At 33.3% G+C, this 24,002-nt stretch overlaps 2 protein-coding genes across 2 annotated transcripts; one reads left to right on the plus strand and one right to left on the minus strand.

The window, feature by feature from the left end:
• Positions 1-1,326: 1,326 nt before the first annotated feature.
• On the minus strand, positions 1,327-9,945 carry LOC100366530 (pyridine nucleotide-disulfide oxidoreductase domain-containing protein 2-like). The gene is made up of 14 exons (XM_006822647.3): positions 9,889-9,945; positions 9,285-9,465; positions 8,098-8,191; positions 7,582-7,655; positions 7,203-7,343; positions 6,547-6,700; positions 6,281-6,440; positions 5,925-6,066; positions 5,170-5,377; positions 4,687-4,843; positions 4,033-4,187; positions 3,589-3,695; positions 2,668-2,773; positions 1,327-1,956 (listed from the first exon to the last, which is right to left on the minus strand). The coding sequence occupies exons 2-14, from the start codon at positions 9,444-9,446 to the stop codon at positions 1,892-1,894; spliced, it is 1,725 nt and encodes a 574-aa protein (XP_006822710.1). The 5' UTR covers positions 9,447-9,465; positions 9,889-9,945; the 3' UTR covers positions 1,327-1,891.
• Positions 9,946-10,180: 235 nt separating this feature from the next.
• On the plus strand, positions 10,181-13,380 carry LOC102804384 (V-type proton ATPase subunit e 2-like). The gene is made up of 4 exons (XM_006822639.3): positions 10,181-10,318; positions 10,724-10,771; positions 12,138-12,228; positions 12,807-13,380. Exons 1-4 carry the CDS (start codon positions 10,215-10,217, stop codon positions 12,834-12,836), a joined length of 273 nt encoding a protein of 90 aa, XP_006822702.1. The 5' UTR covers positions 10,181-10,214; the 3' UTR covers positions 12,837-13,380.
• The last annotated feature ends 10,622 nt before the right edge of the window (positions 13,381-24,002 follow it).

Here is a 24,002-nt window from a genome sequence, read left to right on the forward strand (position 1 = left end):
TTGACGAATCCGCCTCTTAAATAAAACAGGGGCGTTGCAGGTCACAGGTTTCAAAACTTCACTACTTTAAGTTCTTTCGGATTTGTAGCATGATTAACAGCATGTATATATATATATATATATATATATATATATATATTCACACCTCTGCCTTATTGTTTAAATAAATACTTAGCTTGAATGTTAAATGAATTATCAAAAAACTAGAAACTGAGAATAAAGTTGGGCAGTCAGAAACTACTGACCATTTTATTCATGACCCTGTGCTTGGTTGGCCACCATATGAAAAACCCCATATGGGGTGATTCATCCCTGTGAGGAAGTAAAGTACCATGACAACTCTATTATCTATAAAAACTACAAATGCTTAGCTTGACCGATAAGAGCACGTCTATTTCATCACATTTGGGTTCTAAATACATGGGAACTGGATCTAAATCCTGCGTTCTGTTTAAACTTTGTTCAAACATTGAACGAAATGGAACCTTGATGACATCTTATTTTTCATGTCTGGTTTTGGATTCACATCTCCAGCATATATAAAGTTCACACATACAACATACATTGGACAAAAGCACATCTATTTTACCATCAAATCCAAAATGGCTGACTCGCAGTCACCTTGAAATAAATGCAGTTCCACAGCCTTATCCTGTACAAGCCTGGATGAGTCAAGTTTGAACTTTATATCACACATGTTATATAATACTCATTAATTGATTGAATTCAAATTTAGACCATAGTGAATCTGTAGGCATGCAACTGACTGGCTATCATAATGTTTTATAGAATACTGTGTAATTGTCCTAGTTCTGATATTTCATTCCTGTACACACATCAATTCACACAAATTGTTACATGGCACTAACATACTGTTACGGGACAAATGTTCGTTGGCCATTTTAGTTGATTAGTTTATGTTGATGAGAGTAGGTACAAAGGCAAGGCATGATAGTATACCTACACACTTTAATTTGTGTTTTGATTTTACCGACTGCTGGCCATTTTTGTCCCACAAATGGCATGCCAGGGTCAATTTTCATTCAAACTTGGCATGAAAATTACATGTTTTGTTTTGCTGTTTAATTCCAAATTTCCAAATGGTTTATGTGTAGATTATACGGTTTTGTATGATATGAAAAACTTATTCCAACGAGTTGTCAATTTGACTGAACAAAACCAAGGTAAGGTACTATGGTATATTATATTAAAAATCATATTGTTAACATGCTGAATACTTTTCTTGATATTTAATTCTAATATATCAACATTTTTCATTGTTTATAATTAACACAGTCACTTAAAAAATTAACATGGAATATATCATTGAAAATTACTTGTTTACTTTTATTACTTAATTTATTTGGAGTCTATCAAGTTTAATTTCGGATGTACATTTGTTAAAAGATACAGATGAAAGTTTAGTTTAAAAAAAGCAAACATGGAAATACATGGAAGTTAAGGGAATTCTACTTGAGACGCATGTTATTACACTAAGGGTACTTTCTAAGATCTGCTGTAACCTGATATGTTGTTTTGTTGTGCAGTATAAATTATTTTTCAAATATATTTCTGACTTCAAAGCACTCACAATCCTTTTGTGTAACATTTGAAACTGGCTGTAATCATTTTCCGCATGTTAAAATTCCAACACCTTTATCGCACCATCTTATTTATTCCTGCCAAGGTATCTATGAACACAAGGTTGCAATTTGTACACTATGTTTTTGATTATTGGGAACAAATTATTTACAATTCATATATATGGCATAAAATAATTTTGTTAAATATTCTCTCTTGAAAATTAAACATTTTACATTTTAAAATGCTGATTCTGGTTAAAAAATGTCCAACAGATTATGATATCGATATTGTTTTGGTACAGCGTGATCTATTTCATGTCTTGTAGTGCAGTCATTGCTGCGTTTTTTCCTGGAGCTCCCATTACACCACCACCTTAAGAAAAAGAAAAATACACAAGTTTTGAACAATGGAAAACAACTGGATAATCTATTGGTGTTGTCATTTCTGGGTTTGAGCATACACTTCAACATGGGTTTATGTGTTCTGTCTTGAACTTCTGCCATATTTGGTAACATAGCTATGTCTGAAGATGGTAGAAAGTTACACGTGTAATCACAGGCTGGTAATTTACTATGCACCTTATTTGTTACTACAATGTAGTATATTAATTGTCTTTATTTGGACAGTGACTCATTAGATGTCTGATTATTTTATTTTCACACGGACAGTGACACGCGTTCTACACTGATACACGTTGCTAGGGCGTAACACTATCTTGGAACATATGAATGCGCATTGGGGTCCTGTGACCTAAATTCCATACCGGTTTGTTGCATGTTCTTTCTTTAATATGAAATAATCAAATATGGAACATGTAATAATAACAGAACCCCACACCCTCCCTGTGGCTTTCGTTACGTATGGAAGTTATTTTCACTCAAGATGCGGTGTATGCTGCTGTACCACATTACTCGTGAAAATACGCAACGAAAGCCACAGGGAGGGTGTGGGGTTTTATCATATTATTGTATACTGCATCATTCAAATATGATTTTGTTTGGCCATTGAAACACCCTGTCAATACCACGTTCAACACAACGGTCTTTTTTTTAGATGATAAATATGCTCCATATTAATATTTACCTGGATGGCCTCCACTACCACAAAGATAGAGGCCAGCAATGGGTGATCTGTAACTGGGTCTTGCAAGATACAACTGGTCTAATGACATAGCACCATGAAAGATGTTCTGAAAGAAAACATAAGGTGTTAAATCGTCTTCATATAGCGGTCTACACTAAACCATGATTTGCAAAAATCATTAAAACCACTAATTATGTTACTACAGTTCTATGGAAATGCTGTTTTCTGTGTTAGTGCTATGCACATAGTTGCTAAGGACACGCCCACAAGAAAAGGGACATGAGTGAACACTTAAAGTAGAGAATTTAAGTAAAATCTGATTGAGTTCTATGGGCAATAGATATGAAATATCGATAGAAATTTTACCAAAAAATATATTTACAGAACATTAAAAATTTACAGCAACACTCTGGTTACCTGCGTCTCCAAATCCAAATAATCTGGCATGTAGTTGAATAGGTGAACATGGCATAAATATTATCTTAAAATTGAGAATTGGTGATATCAATAAATGTACAAATACGATATAAATCCACCAAAGACACATGCAAAATAAATTTAACTACTGTAGACTACGTGTCAGAAAATATTTAAATGTTTATAATATGTATTCTCCTACCAAAGCTTCATGTCATTGCACATGTCAGATGAAAATCTCCACATGACAAGTTTTTTTGCAGTTTCGTGTACCAGTGTCACATCATGATAGAATGAGAAAATGTTTATTGCACAAGCAATAGGATATTGTATGTATAAAGCATATAAATGTATTTGAAAGCCTGTATTTCATAATAAATGTTACCTGTAAAAGTTTGCATAAATTTTTTCATTGAGGTACTGAATAATACAAAATACAAAAATGAAAACCACTTTTTTTTTCAATTTTCCTATGGGCAAAAAGCAAAAACAAATTGGCCTTACCCCTCCAGTCAGTCCAAATATTCTTTCCAAATCCGGTGGAGTGAGAATATCACGTCCAACTACGCTAGACTTGAAACCCGGAGCATACTGTTCAATAACATCAAATACTGAAATAAATAAATACAATAATTATAGGAGAGTTTGATAACATTTATACAACCGCTAATTAGTGAAAGAACATAGTGAACAAAGACCCTGTTTATTTTAATTTGAATGAAAAATGTGTGAATACACAAATGAGATGAATGCATCTGGTCACATATTTGGGTTCTAAACAGATTGTAAAATGCTTATGATGGTGTCTATATCAGTCACCCATCCCTTCTACTTAATAAAATCTAAACAAAATATAAAATAAAATCTTCCATGTTGGTGTTCAACGTCGGCCACACTCAACATAAGCATATGTTATTACATTTATAGGTAACAATAATAATGACATACTTTTATCAGCATAATTATTTCTCATTGTATCATCCCATTCTTTGCCATCTTTCAGTGTGTACGGAGTATACTGTGTAAACAAAGAGATCACATGACTTCCGGGTGGTGCGATGGTTGGATCACATGATGACGGTATAACCATTTCTATCATTGGTCTGTAGATTAAGGTTAACATTTTTAAAGATTTTTTAAAATAAAAACAAAAGCAATTTCTCTAATCATATATGAGGGCACTCAAAAGGTTACCTTACTATAATTCAAGCTTGAGAATAAGTCATGAAAATTATAACAAAATATTTTACAGTAGGTAATATGAAGTGAAAACGAAAGTAATCTGTCCATTAAGTTTAGGGCGTTCTATATGCGCAGCTCACACACAAATTTTAACTTTTTAGGCCAGTTAGGAAAGAGGGTATCACAGTAGATTTCGATAGAATTTTTTCAAAAACACAAAAGAAATTTGCAACTTTTGTGAAAACCAAAAATATCAGTACACTTTGTATATCAATGTTGAAAAAAAAAAATAAAAAAAAAAACATTTGCTCATTGATTTTGGTAAATGTTTTCATTCCTGGCCTAGGATTCTGGAAGAGTATAAAACATCTATCGAGACTACTTCAGATAATATTCACAAGTTAGATAGTTCTCTCCTACCTGGTTGGTATTTCTCCTTGCAAGGCCTCATTGTAAGCTTCATCAATATATTGCATTGATTCACAGTTGAGGTGAATTGTACAACTATGATGCGGTGATGGACTGCCATCAGAGTTATTGGGAATTGCGGTAAAGTTAGGGAGTCTGTCTACAGCCACTGCAATATCAAACAATAATATATGATGAAACAATAACAACAAGAAGTTTGTCTTCATTCATGTTTTCAAGTGCACTGAGGTAGAAAATGTCAATAAAATCAAGGATGGTGCAACATTTTGTGCATCTTCATTTATTTTTCTTTAATTTCTTTGTTAATTTTAGATAAAATGAACATAAATTCACACTGGCTACAGGGCTCGATAAAAATAATTGAAAAAATATTGATAATTTATGCAAGTTATTGTATGAAAGGTGGTTTATTTTGCCATGATATCCGAACTGTGACTATAATCTTTCCAAAGACTTGGTTGCTCATATTCTTACCATTGATTTTGGTTACTGGTGATGTATAATCAATTTTGTTGATTTCATCAAAAAACTCCTGAGATAAGCCTGACCTTGGTACCAAGTCACAAAATGTCACCTTGGGCGTAGCATTTGAGAAAACCAATCTTGACTTGATCTCTGTACCGTCTTTCAACCTGACACCCGCTGATGATCCATCAGATTTCAACAATATTTTCTCCACAGTCTATGAATCATAATTAGACAATATAGTATTTAAAGCGAGGGAGTCGTCACCTGCGCATGCGTCAGATGGCCATAGCATGTCATTGTTTACAAACAAGCTTCCACCAATGATCGTCGTTGGAACTCAATTCCCGCGCGTGCGCAGGTGATGACCATCCCGCTTTAATTTACAATCATGAATTAGGAGGAATCATTGTACTCTGTCAAGTACATAGAAATGTGTTGCTAATGAATTTTTTTTTTTTTTGACCAACAAATTTCAAAATGGTTTATGTTTCAGTTTTCAGGGAAAACGTCTACATGCAGCTTCCCCAGCAAAAAATTATAGAAGAACTTGTCCACCATTAAAAGTCTTTTTCATCACATATGACATTTGAATGTGCAAATACTGCGCTTAGTTTCTACTGGTATCTGATTGGCTGAAATTCTGCTTCAATATAATAAGTGTTCTTGAAGAATTATAGGCACATAACAATGACCATATTAGACCAAGGAAAAACTATCCAAAGCAAAATGTGTGCATGATTGTTTACCACTACAGTATTTACCTGCTCAGTTAGAATTGTGGCACCATACGATAATGCTGCCTTAGCTATACTTCCAGACACTGCACCCATACCACCTTCAGGGTATCCCCATGCACCTTTTATGCCTTCTATCTCTCCCATAACATGATGTAATAATACATATCTGTGACAAAAACATATAGAATATTACAAAAATTGTATCAGTTGTACTTAAATAAATGCTTAGCAATTTGGGTGCCATATTTTTCCTACAAAAATTGTGAGCAACATTCAAATGAAATAAATGTTTTCTGGTCAACCAACGTGGCAGATCAAAAGAGCTGCTATTGTAAATTTAAAAGTAAAATCACCATTTTTAGCCTAATGTTTATACATACCCACTGCCAGGTGTTGTGGGACTCAACATGGCACCAATAACAGCATCGGTAGCTAGTGTCGCTTTCAGTGGTTCAGATTCAAACCAGTGATCTAGGATCTTGGTTGTTGGAGACGTTATTAATTCATAAAATGATGAGATATCGTCACTAAGCTTTACACCTATAAACAAAATATTATTGATAACTATAAATAGAACATTGATTCCTTCGAGTTTATTTATGGTGCGTAATGTCTCAATATTACTGCAAACAAATAATATACATACCTAAAGAAAAGAGTGCTTTTATGGATGGCAATGTTCGCAATTTCTGTTTAAATGTTCCTTTTGTAAGCCTTGGTATATCAACTGGAGGGTTATCTAGTAATGGTTCAATCGACTCGGCTATCTTACTAATCATTTTCTCATAACGAAAGTACGCCTAAGGAAAAGAAATTCTTCATTACTATAATATTTAGCATGAAAATAATGATAAAAGTGAGACTGTTGGTACTATATATGGTGGGAATCAAGAGGAATGTTCTTAAACAGTGCAAGCCATGCAAAGTGATAATCATACTTAAAGTTGAAACTGCCACAATTCATTATGTGTGGTTGACAAAGTTGCTTCTGATTCTTCCCATTTCATTGGGACAAGGTAAAACAACAAAATGCACTTAAGATTAAAGTATCCACAATTTGATTAATAAACGATAATATTTTGGGCATGTCTTATTTATTAATTATTTATATATTTAAAATATTTTATTAATAATTTGTTGGTAGTTTTTTTTTTAGTTTTGGTAGTCGCAAAAGTCATGGCTGTAGTTGAAATCATGTAATACAAAAAAAAATACAATAAAAAAATACACATCATTCAATATATAAGATTTTAATTAGCTTGAATGAATCCCATGATTCATCACTACAAAGTTAAACATCACCTTGGCATCTTTCTCTGAAAACTTGGCTATTTGGTTAAATGTTTCCTCTTTGTCGTTTCCTAAAAGAAGGTAACTGTTTTTCCCATCCAGGACTGGTGTGAAGGCAAATTGTTCACGTAAATATACCTTTAATCCATGTTTCTGTAAAAATAAATAGTTTTACTCAGTAAATGGTCATTAGTCGCAAAATTTGTTTTATTGACAGATTTTGTATTTTGTTCATCTTGTGGTAATCATGTCAGAATTTAATTTGTTTTTATGAAGTGTACTTAACACTATCTCTCTAAAATAGTATTGTTCCAAATTTGTTGTTCCATATATAACACTGAATTTAACAAAGCTACCGAATATTTGCATAAAAAAAAAATGTTAAACTAACTTTAAGTTCCAAATCTTTGTATATTTGGGGTCTTAGTAAACTCAGTACATAGGATGCTCTGGAAAACTTGAATCCTATTGAAATAAAACATAATTATATCATGGTAAATCCACTGATTTTATTATAAAGTTAGAAAAAACAAATGGTGGAATTTTTCATTATGAAACTCGGTAATATTTTAATATTCTCCATAGAGTCCATCCAATAAGTTTGTGACCCCCATTTTTTTCTTTTCTTTTTTTTTCCTCACAAGACATTACCTTGAATATTAATTGGCATTACCATAACAACATATATGAAAGAATCAGCAATTTCATGAAACTGTCACATTTAACTTGTGAAATAAAATTATTATTTACCAATCAGAATATTCTTTTCACAAAATATTTGTGGCAATGTCATTTTGGATTTGTTGGATCTAAATCATATTTGAATCAAAATGACTGATTCATGTATGAAATCAATTATTCACTTTCTGAAATCACTTAATAAAAACTTCCAATATGTGATGTATACCAGGAATGATCTCTTCAGTTACAGCTGCTCCACCAATCAGATGTCTCCTCTCAAGAACCAAGGTTTTCAACCCATTTTTCTGCAAATAAGCTGCCTAAAGAACAAAATATATTCAAGTAAATTATGTTTACATTCATTCAATTTCTTTATTTAGATTGACTGAGACTTGTAAATATTTGAATCGCTCTAAATTTGCAAACGAACATTTTTGAATTTTACTAGTTAGAGAAATGTGACAAATCTAATTTTAATAATGACTGCAAATTTTTTTACTGGAGATTGATCTCAAATCGTATTAAATAGTGTATCTGCATTAAATAAAGTAAGATTTTTTGTGTGATGACCACACTTTCCCCTTTAATAAATTGTGGATATCAGTGCTGTATAATGTACCAATTGTCAGGCAGTATGTCCTTCCCTCTGAATTTAACAGTTTATTTTGTCATTAATAGTGTACATGCAGACACCCTGCTTTTGGTAGACTGCAATAAAAGTATACTGCAATAGTTCAAAGGTCCATTACTTTACGAGATATTTGTTTTATAAATTTATCAAGCTGTTAAGTAAATTTCAAAATGTTTCAGCATACTTTTAACCCCAGCTACTTTATACATAGTTTCATCAAAGGACATCGGTGTATCTATTATATAAAGATATTTACCTCTTGATAATACCTGGTCAGGATAATATTTTAAAATTAATAACAAAACAATAGCATACACCTGGTGTGATGATGAAAAACACAAAGTAGCACTTCTTCAGACTTCAGACTCATTTTTTTTCACATTAGAATTTTTAGAAAATATACAAGTTTAATAACCATCAATTAACAATCATATTTGACAGATTAAAAGCACATATCCAATAAATGAACAATTCCATCTGTTTCTCTGCTACCAAAAACAGAAAATCTATTTTTGGAAGCCAAGCAGAGAAACAGATGGAGGAAACTGGGGTAATTATACTGAATCATTAGAATACAACAACAAATAGAGCAAATACAGAATCCAGAATGAGATCCGAAAGACACAAAAATATAATAATAATAATAATAATAATGTTTATAGACTTTACACTGACTAGGAATTACAACAGTATTTGGTCTTTAAAAACAATAAATAAAAGGGAAATGGTGAATTGTAGAGCAATGCTGTCTGTCTGTTAAGAAAACATGATATGCTACTCACAGTTACCAATCCATTATGACCACCCCCAATAATAACAGCATCATAATCTTCTTTCAAGACATCTTTAGAATACGTGGTAGATGCAACACAGAATGTACGGAATGCACTTTTCAATGTTTGTATTTTTAATAATGATATACCGTTAAGAAGCTTCAAACTCATTTTAACATTTCTCCAGTATCTGCAGAAGGAATTTAAACATTCTAAATTGGTTTTAATTGTACATGTTCAGAAAATGTATTGAAATTTGAACGATACAGTAAATATCATGAAGGCACAAATGTTTTTCTTAAGAAAATTCACAAAATATTTATTAAAAAAACAAAAACATCCATGCCTTCATGCAGTTAACTGCATGTAGTGTTGTTTTTTTTTTTTAGAAATTTTGCTATTCAGCACTCATACTGCATTGTTCGATGTGAATATAAATTTACCCACCCTAGTTCTCTCAATTTACCCCCCCCCCCCAACAAATCAAATGGACAATCCCTAATGTTATGCCTATATGACCTACATAGACAAGTGAACATCTATCCAGATTAAGAATGTTTGTTACAGAACTCATTACGCAATGATTCACCTATAGCTCTTTGTGGATAAGTACCTGTAATAACTTTACTTTTTGCTCATTCAATCCGATTTGGTCATGTTAGTCTTGCAAAGGTCAATAGTACAGAATACTAGGAGTACCCTTATCTTCGTTAAAAGTTTAACATCGTTTTTTTTTTTGACTAACTTTGCGTATGTTTTGTCATGTTAAAACATAAATACTATAACTGTTTTAAAAGACTTTTTTTTTGTAATGTCGGACCGTACGAGTATTCTACATATCACTTTATCAACTTTTAAACAACCCTTTTTCAATGAGCTAAAGGGTCTCTTTTATTGGCGACTTCGCTGATCACATGACAGTGAGGAGACTATTCCAAAATGGCTGCTACAGCGACTGTGGTTCCTGTTGTCGTTATGACGTTGTTTTGGCTCCTTATTGGAGCCGTGGCACCGTTTCTCGTGCCGAAAGGACCAAATAAGGGGTGAGTATATATGTGAAGTTGTGTTTTAAAATTGACGACATCGGGTGTTTTTCAAACACGACATTTTGAAGATGGCTGATCGTGACTCAAGGTTAACCATCGGATCGGAATTAGTAATTCCATGAATGAATAAATAAATAGTTTTCGTTTAACGTCAACAATAAATGTTAATCCTAGTGATACACAAACCTTTAATTCGATACAAATGATAAATTGTCATTTGTTCGTGTTTGTGTCGATAGTCGTCGTACATCATGACGTCACCACCAGGATTATCACTACACCATACCCGCATCACGACCAGCATTTCTTGTCATTATTCCATAATTGTTTTTTTTTCTGTAGTTGTTCGTTATTGACGTGTGGTATTTAATTATTATGCTACTGTATTTGTTTCTCTCATAGGATTATTCAATTGATGCTCATACTCACTGCTATTTGTTGTTATACATTGTAAGTATTTTGTACTTCTTTAATTTGTAATAATATTTACATTCCGTTGCTTTTCAATATTTGCTGCTCTCACATGGCAGCTTTATCTGAGCCCTGTGACTCAAGCCAGCAAAAATGACTGTACGCGCGTTCGACTTGAGCCAAGTTTGGCTTTAATAAACTCTCAGGGTTGAGTCCGGATTTCGGAGCTGAAATCACGCCCTTAATCATCTTTTTCAAGTAACCTCTCATTTCAATTATGGCGAAGACAACATTGTTTGTAATTTCACGCAATTTCTGGCTTGACGAAAAGGTACGCGCACTTATATCTATTTGGCAGAGTAAACAAATACTGTGATAGATTGATAGCTCAACACGGAAAATGGTGTACGAAATTATGTGACAAAAACTTGAAAGGACGACTGAACAGATCCAATGGAAATTGAAGAAACTTTGTAAACACACCGTTAAAAATTGTAGAAACGGTCATGGTACGGCGACGTGCTCCTACACTGTTTAGGTTGACAACTGTTACACATATCACAACAATTGAACAATTACAAGATAGTAATTTTGCATGTCAAAAACTTAAGCGAATAGACTGTAACACATTCAGCGTATTTTAGCTGTTGTTTATCCTGTCAAGATACCTAAATCATAACACCGGTGCATTGTTTCAGACTCGTGACTGTTTCTTTTTTTCTCCCAGCATCCTGCCATGTAAAAAAAACAAAACACGAGCATGACACCAAAATTGAGGGCACTTTACATTTGGCTCTGATCGAGCTGAATTGAAATCTGGCAGATCTCGTCTCTCGTTCAGCCCCATCCATGGCAGCTATTTTTGAGCCTAGTTGAATTGAATGATTTGATTGTGTATGCTAAGCAGCATTCCTATAAAGGCAGCTCACATCAATTTAAAATTTAAACCAATAGATTTTTTGTTGTTTTAGCTTAACTAATAAAAACATGCAAACTATGGAAACTATCACAATGCGAAATATCACAATGTGCTCTGTTCACTATGGAAACGTGTCAGAGCATTTCGAGAGACCTACCTTAAGTACAGTTACTTTTACGAACAAGGCATGTTGAAAATTAACAACACTTTGAGTAATCTATAAAATTTGTGAAATTTTGGAAACATTAGAATTTTGTAACATATTTTAATTAACGACATAAGACTGTTACTGGAGATGTCTGTGAACATAAGCTATGTAGTTCAGGAAGGTTACATTGTTGTAAATAACTAGCAAAACTAATTTCTGCGTTGTGTTTACATTGACCCTGGTGACAGTGGAGTATGTCATAGTTGAACAAAAAGTTGTTGGACCCAGAACTAGGTGACACCACATGTTTCAATCTTTCATCTTGTTTTTTTTTTCAGTTGGGCACTTGCTTTTATTATGCAGTTAAATCCACTCATAGGACCAAGTTTAGAAAATACAACAATTTTAGCAATAGAATGGAACTGGGAAGTAAGTATTGACCCTCAAAATCATTACCACCATGCTTGATTTATGCACCTTATTCTATTGTCTGTGATTTTCTCAGCTATTTTTCTGTTATATGAGAATCGTTCTAACTGGTGATTTGCTATTGTTACCTGGGCATAAATATATACAGAAGTCAGAAAGTTTTCTTATTCAATCATGCCATGACTGCTGTAAAAAGAAAGGATTATTTCAATGTTGGAAAGTACTTGCGATGGAAACATCAATGAAATAGAAAAAATAGTTGCAAACTCTGCATAAGACCAAGTAAAACTGTTTGTCAAAAATTTTAACTTGGTTTTCATCATGGCTTGTGACCCTTGCAATAAGCACAATTCTCTGTATTGCCTAAGGTATCTATCCCAAGAGAATTAGTACAGATATCTAGGCCATTCTGCTGTAACTTTATATCCAATGGTTCATTACCAGTGTATTATATTTATAATATGTCACTCTGCCATCACCCATGTTTACTCAGCTCCCAGTAAATTGTTAGTGGAACTGTAGTAAAAGTTCAAATGTACAGGATTGACTGAATTTTCCTAAATTTCTCTCATTTCCAGGATTTTCATCGTGGTAGTGCTTCCAAATAATGACTAGATGTTTACATGTATATATTCTGATAGAGTCAAATGTTTTAATTCAGTGACATAAGCGTTATTGAAAACGCCCATCAATGATTGAATCTGCTGTGAATGTCATTCAACTCTCCATGGTTATGAAAGCTGTCCAACAATGCTGAAGTTTTCTTTGACTGAGCTGAAGAGCTTGTTTCTTTTTTTTGCTTTACACATATTTTACTGATTTGTGAATTCGTTAAACAAAATATATTTGGTAAAATTCGCTGAATCAAAACCTATAAAATAACAATATTATATGTATATATTCATTGTTGGAATTTAAGATTTCAAATACTGAATTTCCTCTATTATAGGGCACATACATTGTTCAAAAATTGAAATTTCATTCTTTAAGGCAGAATTACCTGTTTTACTGGATTGATATGCAGGTGGCAATATGTCATACATTAATGATGATTTAGCATTAATTTACGCTATGTGTTTTCATAAGGTAACCAAAAAAGTTGCTTTGGTATCACAAAAAACATGTATATGGATTAAAAAGTATGAACAAAAATACCTCCCTTAAGGCTAAAAAAAAAAACTTGAAAATTGAAAAATTGGGTCAGTCGGTCGGATTTTTTTTTTTTATACTCGTGAAAACTAAGGGTATCATAAATAGCAGAGGTATATGAAGGAAAAAATGCGACCCGATATTTCATATTTTTCAGTCGGTCGCTGAGGGCAACAAAACACTTTTTTTTTGGCCTAATAAACTAACCTTTCAACAAAACAACTGTACATGTGCTTACCGTAATTATAATAGAGCAAATACAGTTACTAGATACTGGTTTTAAAGTCTGTTGAAGCCAAGTGAATGCTGTTAACAGAAATCTACATTGATGGCTGTGTGACAGGCAGTGTTGGATTAGTATAAAGACATTCATAAGCCATGTAACCAAATTTAAATTAAGAGACTAGTAGGTAAAAAGTCATCCTGTGATATGAATTTATATGTCACAATATTTATTTGGAGATGTTTATCATTTGAGAAGAATAGCTTTCTAATGTACTACCGTATGTGATTGATTTTAGATTGCAAGTATCTTCTGTTAAATTGGTAAAACTGAAAAGCTTTGATGTCAAGATTATTGTACAAATGACATATAAAAAATGATATTCCAGTGTCTTTGGATAACTTTCTTTTGTGCAGTTTCAGTTTAGTAATGTCGACAAATTTCCTTCGTTTTACCATAAATTGTATTGTTTTCGTCAGCCTTTGGTATGTATTTGTAGCGAGATTCTGAATTATAGAACTGATAGTGAAGATATGTATGTATGTATGTGTGTTTGCTTGCTTTATGTCTACCATGTTGAACATAGAATAACAGTTTTACAAGTGTAACTATGTAATAAAATGACAGAAAACATATACTCGTATTATCATTTTAAAATGCTGTGTACTGATGATTATTGAAACCATGTGTCCTCGTTCATTACAGAACTCTACCTTACAGAGCCCCTGTTCAATTTGGTTCTTATTTAAAGATTCAAACACACACAATCCAAATTTTCAGTTCAATTTCTAACTTTGTCAGTTATTTTGCCATCTCGTTAAATTTCACTCAAGTTTGGTGTTTTGTTGTTTGTAAACACAGTATTTCTGAATTCACTGTTATGGAAAATCACAAGTTCTGTGTCATATGACTGTATAGCTGCCTTCGTCATGAGAAATACTGTAAAATACTTGATTTTCGCTGAAGGAATGATTGTGAAAATAAAATCCAGCTAATATACCTTTTTTCCTATATTTTACATTTAACTCGTCAAAAATCAGTGAAAATAAATTCTATATAAAATGCCTTTTCAGCGAAAATTAATTCCAACTAAAATTAAGTATTCTACAGTAACTATTTGCTGTAGATTGTATGCCAATATATCAGACTTTTTTACCTCCACTGTTGACTTGGTCAAGCAGAGCTCATTATACAAGTTGCTGGCATCTTCGTCAACTTTACTTTTTCGACTTCTTGAAAACTACAAGTCTGATTGCTTTGATAATTGGTGTACCCCAGGGTACATGTACCTTTGGTAGACCTCTGTTAGATTTGTTCAATTTGCCATACCTTTATTTCTCCTATTTTGGGCATGTTTATGTCATGTTTAGCTCTGCTGTCTTCTTACATGCAGAGCAGAGCTGCTTACATAGGTGATTGTCTGTCGTCAACAATTACATTTTTGACTTCTGCTTGAAAACTACTAGCTCAATTGCTTTGATACTTGGTATGTAGGTTACTTGGGTGGACCTCTGGGGGAAAATGTATTCAATTTGTTTTTGTATAATATAAACAAATCATTAACTTAGGCGATTTTAAAGTTTGGAACACCCCCCCCCCTCCCATAAAAAAATCCTGTATCCGCCCCTGCTGTTGTTATTCACCTGTCGGCAATTAACAAACTATTTCCAAACTCCTCGGCGTGAAACGTTCGTCGTCCATCCGGAAGAGTGAAGTCATTGTGTGGATTACCATCATCATTTCCAAGCAATCCACACACTTTACCACGCAGGTTGATGTCGTTAAATCCAATGTTTAAACCATGAATCCGTCTCTCCCATGTCAAAAATAAAACAGATTTCTTCAGATTTTTGTTATTTCTATTTTGTTCCACATCGATGCAGCCTTCATCATTGCCAATCTCTGCCGATGGTGGCGCCATAAGCTTTCCTTGGATTTGTAGAAATGGAACAATGTATGGGTTTCTGTAAATGTGCCGAATGTGCAAAACGCTTATAATAGTATTTTAGTAATATTGAAATAAGTCAAATAAGTTCAAATAAATATATGTTGTTCAGTGTTAACCAAAATGTTAGAAAGTTGTGCTACATTATGGAAAAAAGTGCCGAATCTTGTGAGGATCGCAAATAGTTTAATTCCAATTCCTGTATATATTGACATGGAAACAGAATACTCCGAATCGTTGGTGTTTAGTTTGGGCAGGTTTCAGTATTATAACTATATTTAACTAACTACTGTATCGTCTTTATTTACTCGAATCAGTTGTCTTCCATTTGAAGTCACATTGAACGCAACCATGAATGTCACTGGTTTGTATGGGTAGCTACGGTTTCTTGCACGGAAATCAGCAGTGACTTCAAACGATGGGTGGATATCACTATCACAGCTCTTAGTCAATGTATATGAACAGTTTCCATTGAAGTTATACTTGAGTCCATCAAATGTGGTTACATGTGGGTCTTTTTCGACTGTGGCACCTGTATAAATGTAACACATGAGAGTTAGTATTTTTAAACTGTCATTGTATTGTCCCATCCACTCTTATTTTATTCGCAGACAATGAATAATAATGAAATCACAAAGCATCTATGCCACTAGACTGGCAAAGTCGGGACTTCTCTTTTGTTTTACCAGAAATAAATATAATTAATTGTCAATTTAGTCTTTTTAACGTGGTCGCGAAAAACTAGCTTGACTGCGTAACTCAGCGGTCAATTTTCGCGATCACGCTAAAAAGACTAAAAGAACACACACGAAAAAGTCCCGACTTTGCCAGTCAACTATGCCACCTGTACATTACATGCAACATGTGACATATGACTGTTGATGATTTTCAAATTATCATTCCATTGTCTATTTTCAACTAAAAATCAAAAATTAGTTTTAGTGCCTCATAGACGCTTATTATAATATGCGTAGAACTGTCATGAATTTGTTTTCGCGTATCTGTTGACCGACTTAATTAACTGATTATTAGCGAATTGCTGTGTTATGTCTGTCATCGTGTAGACCTATTTGAAGTTTTGAACGGAACTTGGCTCAGTGATTTGGAACTAATTACCAGATAACCACCGTTTTTTAGACTACTCATTCTGACAGTTTATATTCATAGTTATTAATGTAGTGAACGATTAATCAAAAGATATGACGTATTCAGTACTTAGTGTGATTGGCTTTATGATTGAAGGTTACGCCCTAGAGTATTTTACTGTTTTGTAATTGGTTAGAGTTTTGAAAATGAATAAAGAGAGTTTGAGTTGGTCTTGGCGAATACTCCACGACAGACGCAGTCGAGAGTCCAGTCCAGGGGCGAGCCTTGAGGCAGTCCAGTCTTGGGCGAGTCTTGGGTCAGCCTTGTGACAGTCTTGGGGATTTTTCCCCCAGGGCGCTGTGTCTTATAGAGTGCTCCAAAAGATCGACTAAGACGAGAGTTGAAACGTATTTCGTTGTGTGTGTCTTATTTGACTGTAAAGTTAAAGTGACTTTCCCGATCCCGTACCTCAAGGGGACGAGATAGAGAGACGAGACGAGTTTCCCCCCTGACAAGTGTGGAGAACCCCGAGAGAGAAGTTTTTCCCCCTGATAGAACGTTCATGATCAACCGACAAATGAAAACACGCACATAGGTAATATTTCTAGGTGAAAATGGACCAGGACCAGGAGCTAAAAGAGTATGATATATCGATTAATCACACAAATGGAACACCAAATATGTGAATGTAAAAACATTATCAAACCTAAGTGTGTTTACTTACAGTCAAGTGGCTTACTTCCTGAAATGCCACTTTCGAAAGTATAATCAACGATAAATTGAGAATCCGGATCACGCAGAACTTCTGGCATTAGATAAACTGGTTCTCCATTTGTCGGTATGCTAATATATCGATGTAACACTTCAAACCCATACGTCGTTCTGACCCGTATATCCACGTTAAGAGACGCTGATCGTTTTCTGCCCAAAGTGATAACTATTTTGCAATCCCATATGTAAATCGTTATTATTAAACCGCCTGCATTTGAAAATACATAGACATATTATAACACATATATTTCAGGTGCAACGTTTTAGTTTTTAATACAATTTTTCATGTTGGAAAGAGCCATTATCACAGGCAGAAATTAAATTATTCCAGTTGAACAGAAAATCCGACGCCTATCAAAGCGACGACGCATGCCACCATGAATGAGTTGAAGTAGAAGAGTTGATTTGATTTCCCAGTCTTTCTGCTTGCGTGCAGAATAAACCAAAAGAGTAATTCAAGTTCAAATAGTGTGTTTACTCAACAAACTAAAACATTGGAAACAGGCTTATGGTTAAGTTCTCGATATAATTTGTCTTTTCATCAGAGTATGAAATGTTGTTGTTCCCCAGGGCGTGCATTATACCCTCTCTGAAACGTAATGTTTACATATCAACTCGTCAAAGTATGCGAACGAAAATCATCGTAACGGTAATTACACTAAGAACATTCTTGAAACGAAAATCTATACGAAGTTCTAAATATTATGTTCCCGTCCACGTGAATCTAATATTTATTTTCACAGAATGATCAGAGATTTTTCGTGCTGCCGATCGCGGAACCGAAAGCGGCCTTACTCGTAGTGATTGGCCTATTACGTATTTTTACCCAGATGAACGATGACAAATATTAGGGACTAATATATACTCCGGCAATTATACAAAATCTAGACATGAGTGATTCTATATGATACAGAAGAACACAAACAGAATATCTAACGAAATACATATCGGCTTATAAAGCTGCATGTTGTTGTGAATGACATCGTTATAATCTACTCCATCCACCAATGTTAACACATCTGGTAACAAATATCATTGTGTGACATATCTGTTTATAGAACAGCGTAAGAGTCACTGTAGGGTATTATTCTCAGACTTGCAACTAAGTTATGGTGTCAAATTCAGAAATTTTAATCAGGTACAACCTAAGACTTGGGGAATATACCACCCCAACCAACCAACAATTAAAAATTGATGGATCCCTGCAAAGATTCAGTAATTGTGTTATACATATATTGTGAAAAAAAGATCATATACACCCAAATTATTGACCAATGTATTATACAAATAAAACATATATTACCGTACGTGCCATTTGACGACTTCACGCGTTTTTAACACATGGTGTCTGTTTGAAAAACAATTACGCTACATTCAGTTATACGATGAGAGCACACTTACGTTTTTCAAGTTCGCGAACTTCAACTTCATTTCCCGTCACATCTTTGTCTGTTACTGGGGATGCCTGACGTTTTTTTTTTTTAAAAAAAACGTTTAAAATATGTTGGGAATATACAATGACAATGAATTATTAGTTTTAGGGCGCAGTGTTTTTAGTGAAAGAAAATATGGCAATATTCATTAAAGATGCCATTATATATACACATTAATGTGGGGGAACTTAGTTAATAAATTTGGAGAACTAAGGTAACGTTTACCTGCTTATCTTAGCAAAAACACTGAAAAGGGTCGTACACGAATGTACGATCAGAATTTCCCACATTTCAATTTCATCAACACTTGCTTGCGTCTATTAATGCACTTTATGGTATTGTTTTAATACTGTGTATGGAGACTAAGCAATCAAATTAGAAGAGCATGCCATGGATATTATGTTAGGTGGCAACGGTGTTGATAGATCTGTATCTCTTAGCATTACAAAAAACTGTAGTACCTTCTGTACGATAAAATACGAGACTTAGTGATAAATACAACGATTTAATAAACTAACCTTTACACAAGCAGACATTGCAGCAATGACGCCTACCAATACAAGGAATGTACGAAACCAACTAGACATAACTTCTCACAATAACAAGGTAAGCAACAACTTCAGATTTTCAGATATAATCGGCAATATCAGCTACAGTTGCCAGTGATCTAAATGAATCCCTATTTTATATCGTCTATATGCATAAATTATAATATGTATTATATCATCAATTACGTCATGGTGGTGTATCATATTGTTGGAACCGGAAATCGTGAATAATAATGAATCAGTACATGCATGTACTTTTCCAAGTTCCAAATTTCAAGCCTTGTATTTTATTATTTTATTTAATATGATATCAGAATAGTGAAACAGCGAAGACCAATTGGTTAAGACATACAGACTGATACATTCAGAGTGAGTGTTGAACTTGTACAGCATTTAAAAAAACTGTATTTTAATTATCTTTGGTATTTTCAACATCTGAAAATAGACAAATCACTCTTTTTTGTAATTGTTTTGGATAGTTGACTATTATGTGCAAATTGCCAGGTATTTCAGACCGATAACATTGACATTTTTTTTATTTAGGTGATGCAACTATTTGAATGTGATATACATAACATGGAGAATGCAGTCATTTTTTTTCTGTCAATGTGTATTTTCAAACTTATTGATTCATTGAATATGAGCTATGTTTACATTGTAAGTTTTGGGGATGGGGGGTGATACCACAACAGTGGTGGTGGTGGGTGTCCACTATGTGATAGCATATAGTGGAAAAATAGGCCACTACCCACCAGAATTAGATGATGTATTCGTCAGTCCTGTGATACCAGCTGATTATCTATGTTATGTGTCACACTCTTCATGCTGTATATGAAAAGTAGGAACTTAACTCCTCTTTATCTGTCCAGGCTGCTATCATTTCATTTAATCATCAGAAAAAGTCAAATGAAATATATGGTGATCTCAACAGATTTTTTTTTTCGAAAAATGTTTTGGATTTTAGTATTTCCGAGAAAACGTGAATAATGTTACTTATCATTTCACCATGTGGCTATGTGTGGATTCTATGTTACAATGACTAAGCCAATTCACAGCTTAAGGTATGTAATTAATAGTATGTTGGCGTTTTTTGTTAACTTGTAGCTGCTCATGAACCTAAAATAGAATATACCGATGTTGATGAAAATTTTTACAATTACAATTACTAGAACTAAATCCTTATAATAAGTGGGGTAGGTGTTCCCTTCAATTGATATATCAAGAAATATATCATCCAATCCCCCCCCCCACGTGCAATGTAAATCGGACAAAGTTTTGATCATTCGTTTATTCATATGTCACCTTTCTAGGCGAAATGATGAGTAATCATATGGGATTTGGACATGTTGACATGATAACATCTTGCGAAGATAAATACATGTTAAGTCCCCACTGTACGGATACTACAAACAACAGAAATACAGGTGGCGCCGATTTCCGTTATAAAACAAGACCTGCTTCCGGTAGTGCAATTATGCTACGGAAATAAGTTTGAAGGTGTAAAATGTACAAGGAAAGGTAACTCTCCATGTAGCTGTGTATATCACATGTATTTTTGAATAATTGCAGACATAATGTGTTAGAAGCAAGAAAATTTACAACACAAAATAGTGTAAAGCATTATTACAATAAGTAAATAAATGTTTTATGAATGTGATATAAGTATAACTGTCGATAAACTATTGTATAATATTCCAAAGGTAATTCTTACACTGTAGCATGAATTTAGATGTAGAAAACTGTGAGATGTTGTCTTAATTTCCAGGAAACCAGGGAACCAGATTTTGACAAGCTAAAACAATATTACCTATTACGCACAATTATTGCTTCTTTCAAAATCAATCCGATTAAAATACTATGTAGGTATAGGCTTTATTGTTTTCAATTTTTTTTCTGTTATGTTCGTTTATTCATTTTTCTTGTATCTCAAATAACGTCAAAAATATTTATAAATAAACAAATATAACAATTAATAAAATATGCAAATTAATTTTTAATGACACCAAGGAATGCAATAATTTTATAGATTTTCAGATATGGTCAGCAATATGAGCTGCAGTTGCGATTGATTTGAACGAGTTAGATATCTTTTATATGTATAAATTAAAATATTGATGCCACAATGAGGAGAAATAAGCTCTAATCTAACTCTGGTGGTGTGATATAGCTTATTCCCATGATGCTGATGATTTGCCTGCTGTGTAACAATTGTAGTCAAAACCGTACGGTTATGTCGGTTTTCTACACACATCCTTTAAAGTGTATTTTCAAGAATTTACTAATTTGTTTAATCAAATTCTCATGGCGACAAACCCAACAATACACCTTGTTCTACTGCATAGAAGTTTGGGGGAAACGGTTGACTTAAAACTGAACCAGAGATTTTACGACCAAAATGTCGGTTTTCATTTAATAGTTGATATTCTATTCTATTCTTAGAATAGAATAGAATATTCACTTTATTTATAGACTATTCTATGAACATGAATGCTTCAAAACAGATGAGTTGTGATCTGGAAAAACGATATCATCTTTGAAATCTTTATTCTTTAGTAGTATTGTTGTCTAGTCTGCAGTCTCCAAATACATGATCAGATACCTGGGAAATAGAAAAATTATATTGGAACAAATAAAAAATCATTAAATTCAGAGAAACATTCTCACTGTATTCTGCAGTACGTCTGTTCCATTTCATTCACCTTTGTATCCTTCCAATGGTTCGGTTGTCTATTTTCAAAATCACCATGATCCACAACGGAGCGATGTATTTAAAACTATGCTTATTAATCAGATTTGTTTTGTCTCAGAGAACGGGGACAACCTACAATATTACACATTAACAGGACAAACCTATTTCGTCCGCTCTGACCAAAACTTTAATTACATCTTTAACCGGAAAGAAAATAATGTAATTACAATCCAGTGAGTAATGTTCAATTTAGTATCATTATTGTTTCGAGCAATGCGATATTCGAATCAGAAATATGTGATGTGAAATATTTTTTTTAGTTGTTATAAAGAAAATAAATAATAATATAACATGGAAAGGAAAATATGACTACACACCAGTAACACGAATTGAACTGCATTTTTCTGTTAAATTCTGCGTAACGTTTTTCTCTAATCTTAATTTAGTAAGGATGTCGGCAAGGAATTTATGCAGGATGGAATTTTCTGATGCATGAATTCAAGTTTGTCGCATCAACTGACATACAAAAAATGAATGGAGGCCGCTGAAGATGACAATGCAAGTCAGTACACAGCTGCCGACGCTGACTCTATCAATTACATAATTTTTACACGTTTTGCAAGGGATTTACAAAACCAGCATGATGCCTTCAAGTTTATTTAGGATAACTTTCGGCTCATCGTGAACATTATTGTTCAATATTAATTTTGATATTGCATTCTATTTATGGCATTTCTAAGTAATTGTGGAATAGGTGTGTATTATTATAAGTGTGATGATAGCCTTTCTCGTGCCTGTATTTACTCTTTGTGATGGTATTTTAGTAATTACTGATACATGTTGTGTCATTAAATTTGCTATTTTCAGATATTACTGATTTGTATCGACACAGAAGAGCCATGGTTTCTCTCATAGACTTGGGGTAACACTGACGAAACACACAAGCCACCGCGGTATGTGGGCAGCGCCCTCTAGAAACCGTGTAAACAACCATTTTCTGCTATACTGCGTAATGAAGGAAATGTCATTTTCTACCTACTGAAAACATTTTGGAAGAAAGGCGTTTCAGTTATAGCTATAAACAGTTTTAGTTATAAACAGTTTTCGGGAAACATTTAAATTAATAATAATAACAACAATAATAATAATAATAATAATAATAATAATAATAATAATAATAATAATAATAATAATAATAATAATAATAATAATAATAATAATAGTAATAATAATAATAACATTTACAGTGAGTTGTAAAATAAACTAAACTACAATAAGATACAGTAAAGTTAATCAACTACACAGAATGCTAAATGAAGCTAAATAATATTACAAACACATAAAGGACCACGATAAACTTATACGGTCCAATACAATACACTAGCTATTATTGCTAAGAAGTGACAAATAATTCGAGTCATAACGGTGGAAAGAATATTTTTATATTTGGTGGAGCTGCTCACATCTCATTCGCATACATTTTTGTATGTATTGTGCAGTTCTTATTCCTTTCATAATTGCTTTGAATTTTTCTAGTTCATTTAACTCGATAAAATTTAGTATAATTTCCTTACAGTACTTGAATAATTCAATTCTGTGTTCTTTGTAAAGACTGTAGTGTATGAGGAGATGTACCTCATCTTCGATCTGCTTTTTATCACAGTATTTACACACTCTTTCATTCCTTGCAATGCCTGCCAGTTTCAATATGATGTTTGTGACCAGAGATTCTGAACTGGCATAGGGTGTGTTCCAGTTTAACATTACTCGTTGTTATTAAATATTTTTTTCATTTTAAACTGTGTTTTGAATTGCATGTTAGATTGTTCTAATTGCTCAGCCACAATTCATTTCAGAATATCAATCTCCAATACGTTTATTTAAACATATTGCTCAGACTCGCAAGTGGAGGTAGATAGTTAGAGGTGAT

The sequence above is a fragment of the Saccoglossus kowalevskii genome, chromosome 10, assembly GCF_978046115.1.
Source record: "Saccoglossus kowalevskii chromosome 10, keSacKowa6.1, whole genome shotgun sequence".
Classification (NCBI taxonomy): domain Eukaryota; kingdom Metazoa; phylum Hemichordata; class Enteropneusta; family Harrimaniidae; genus Saccoglossus; species Saccoglossus kowalevskii.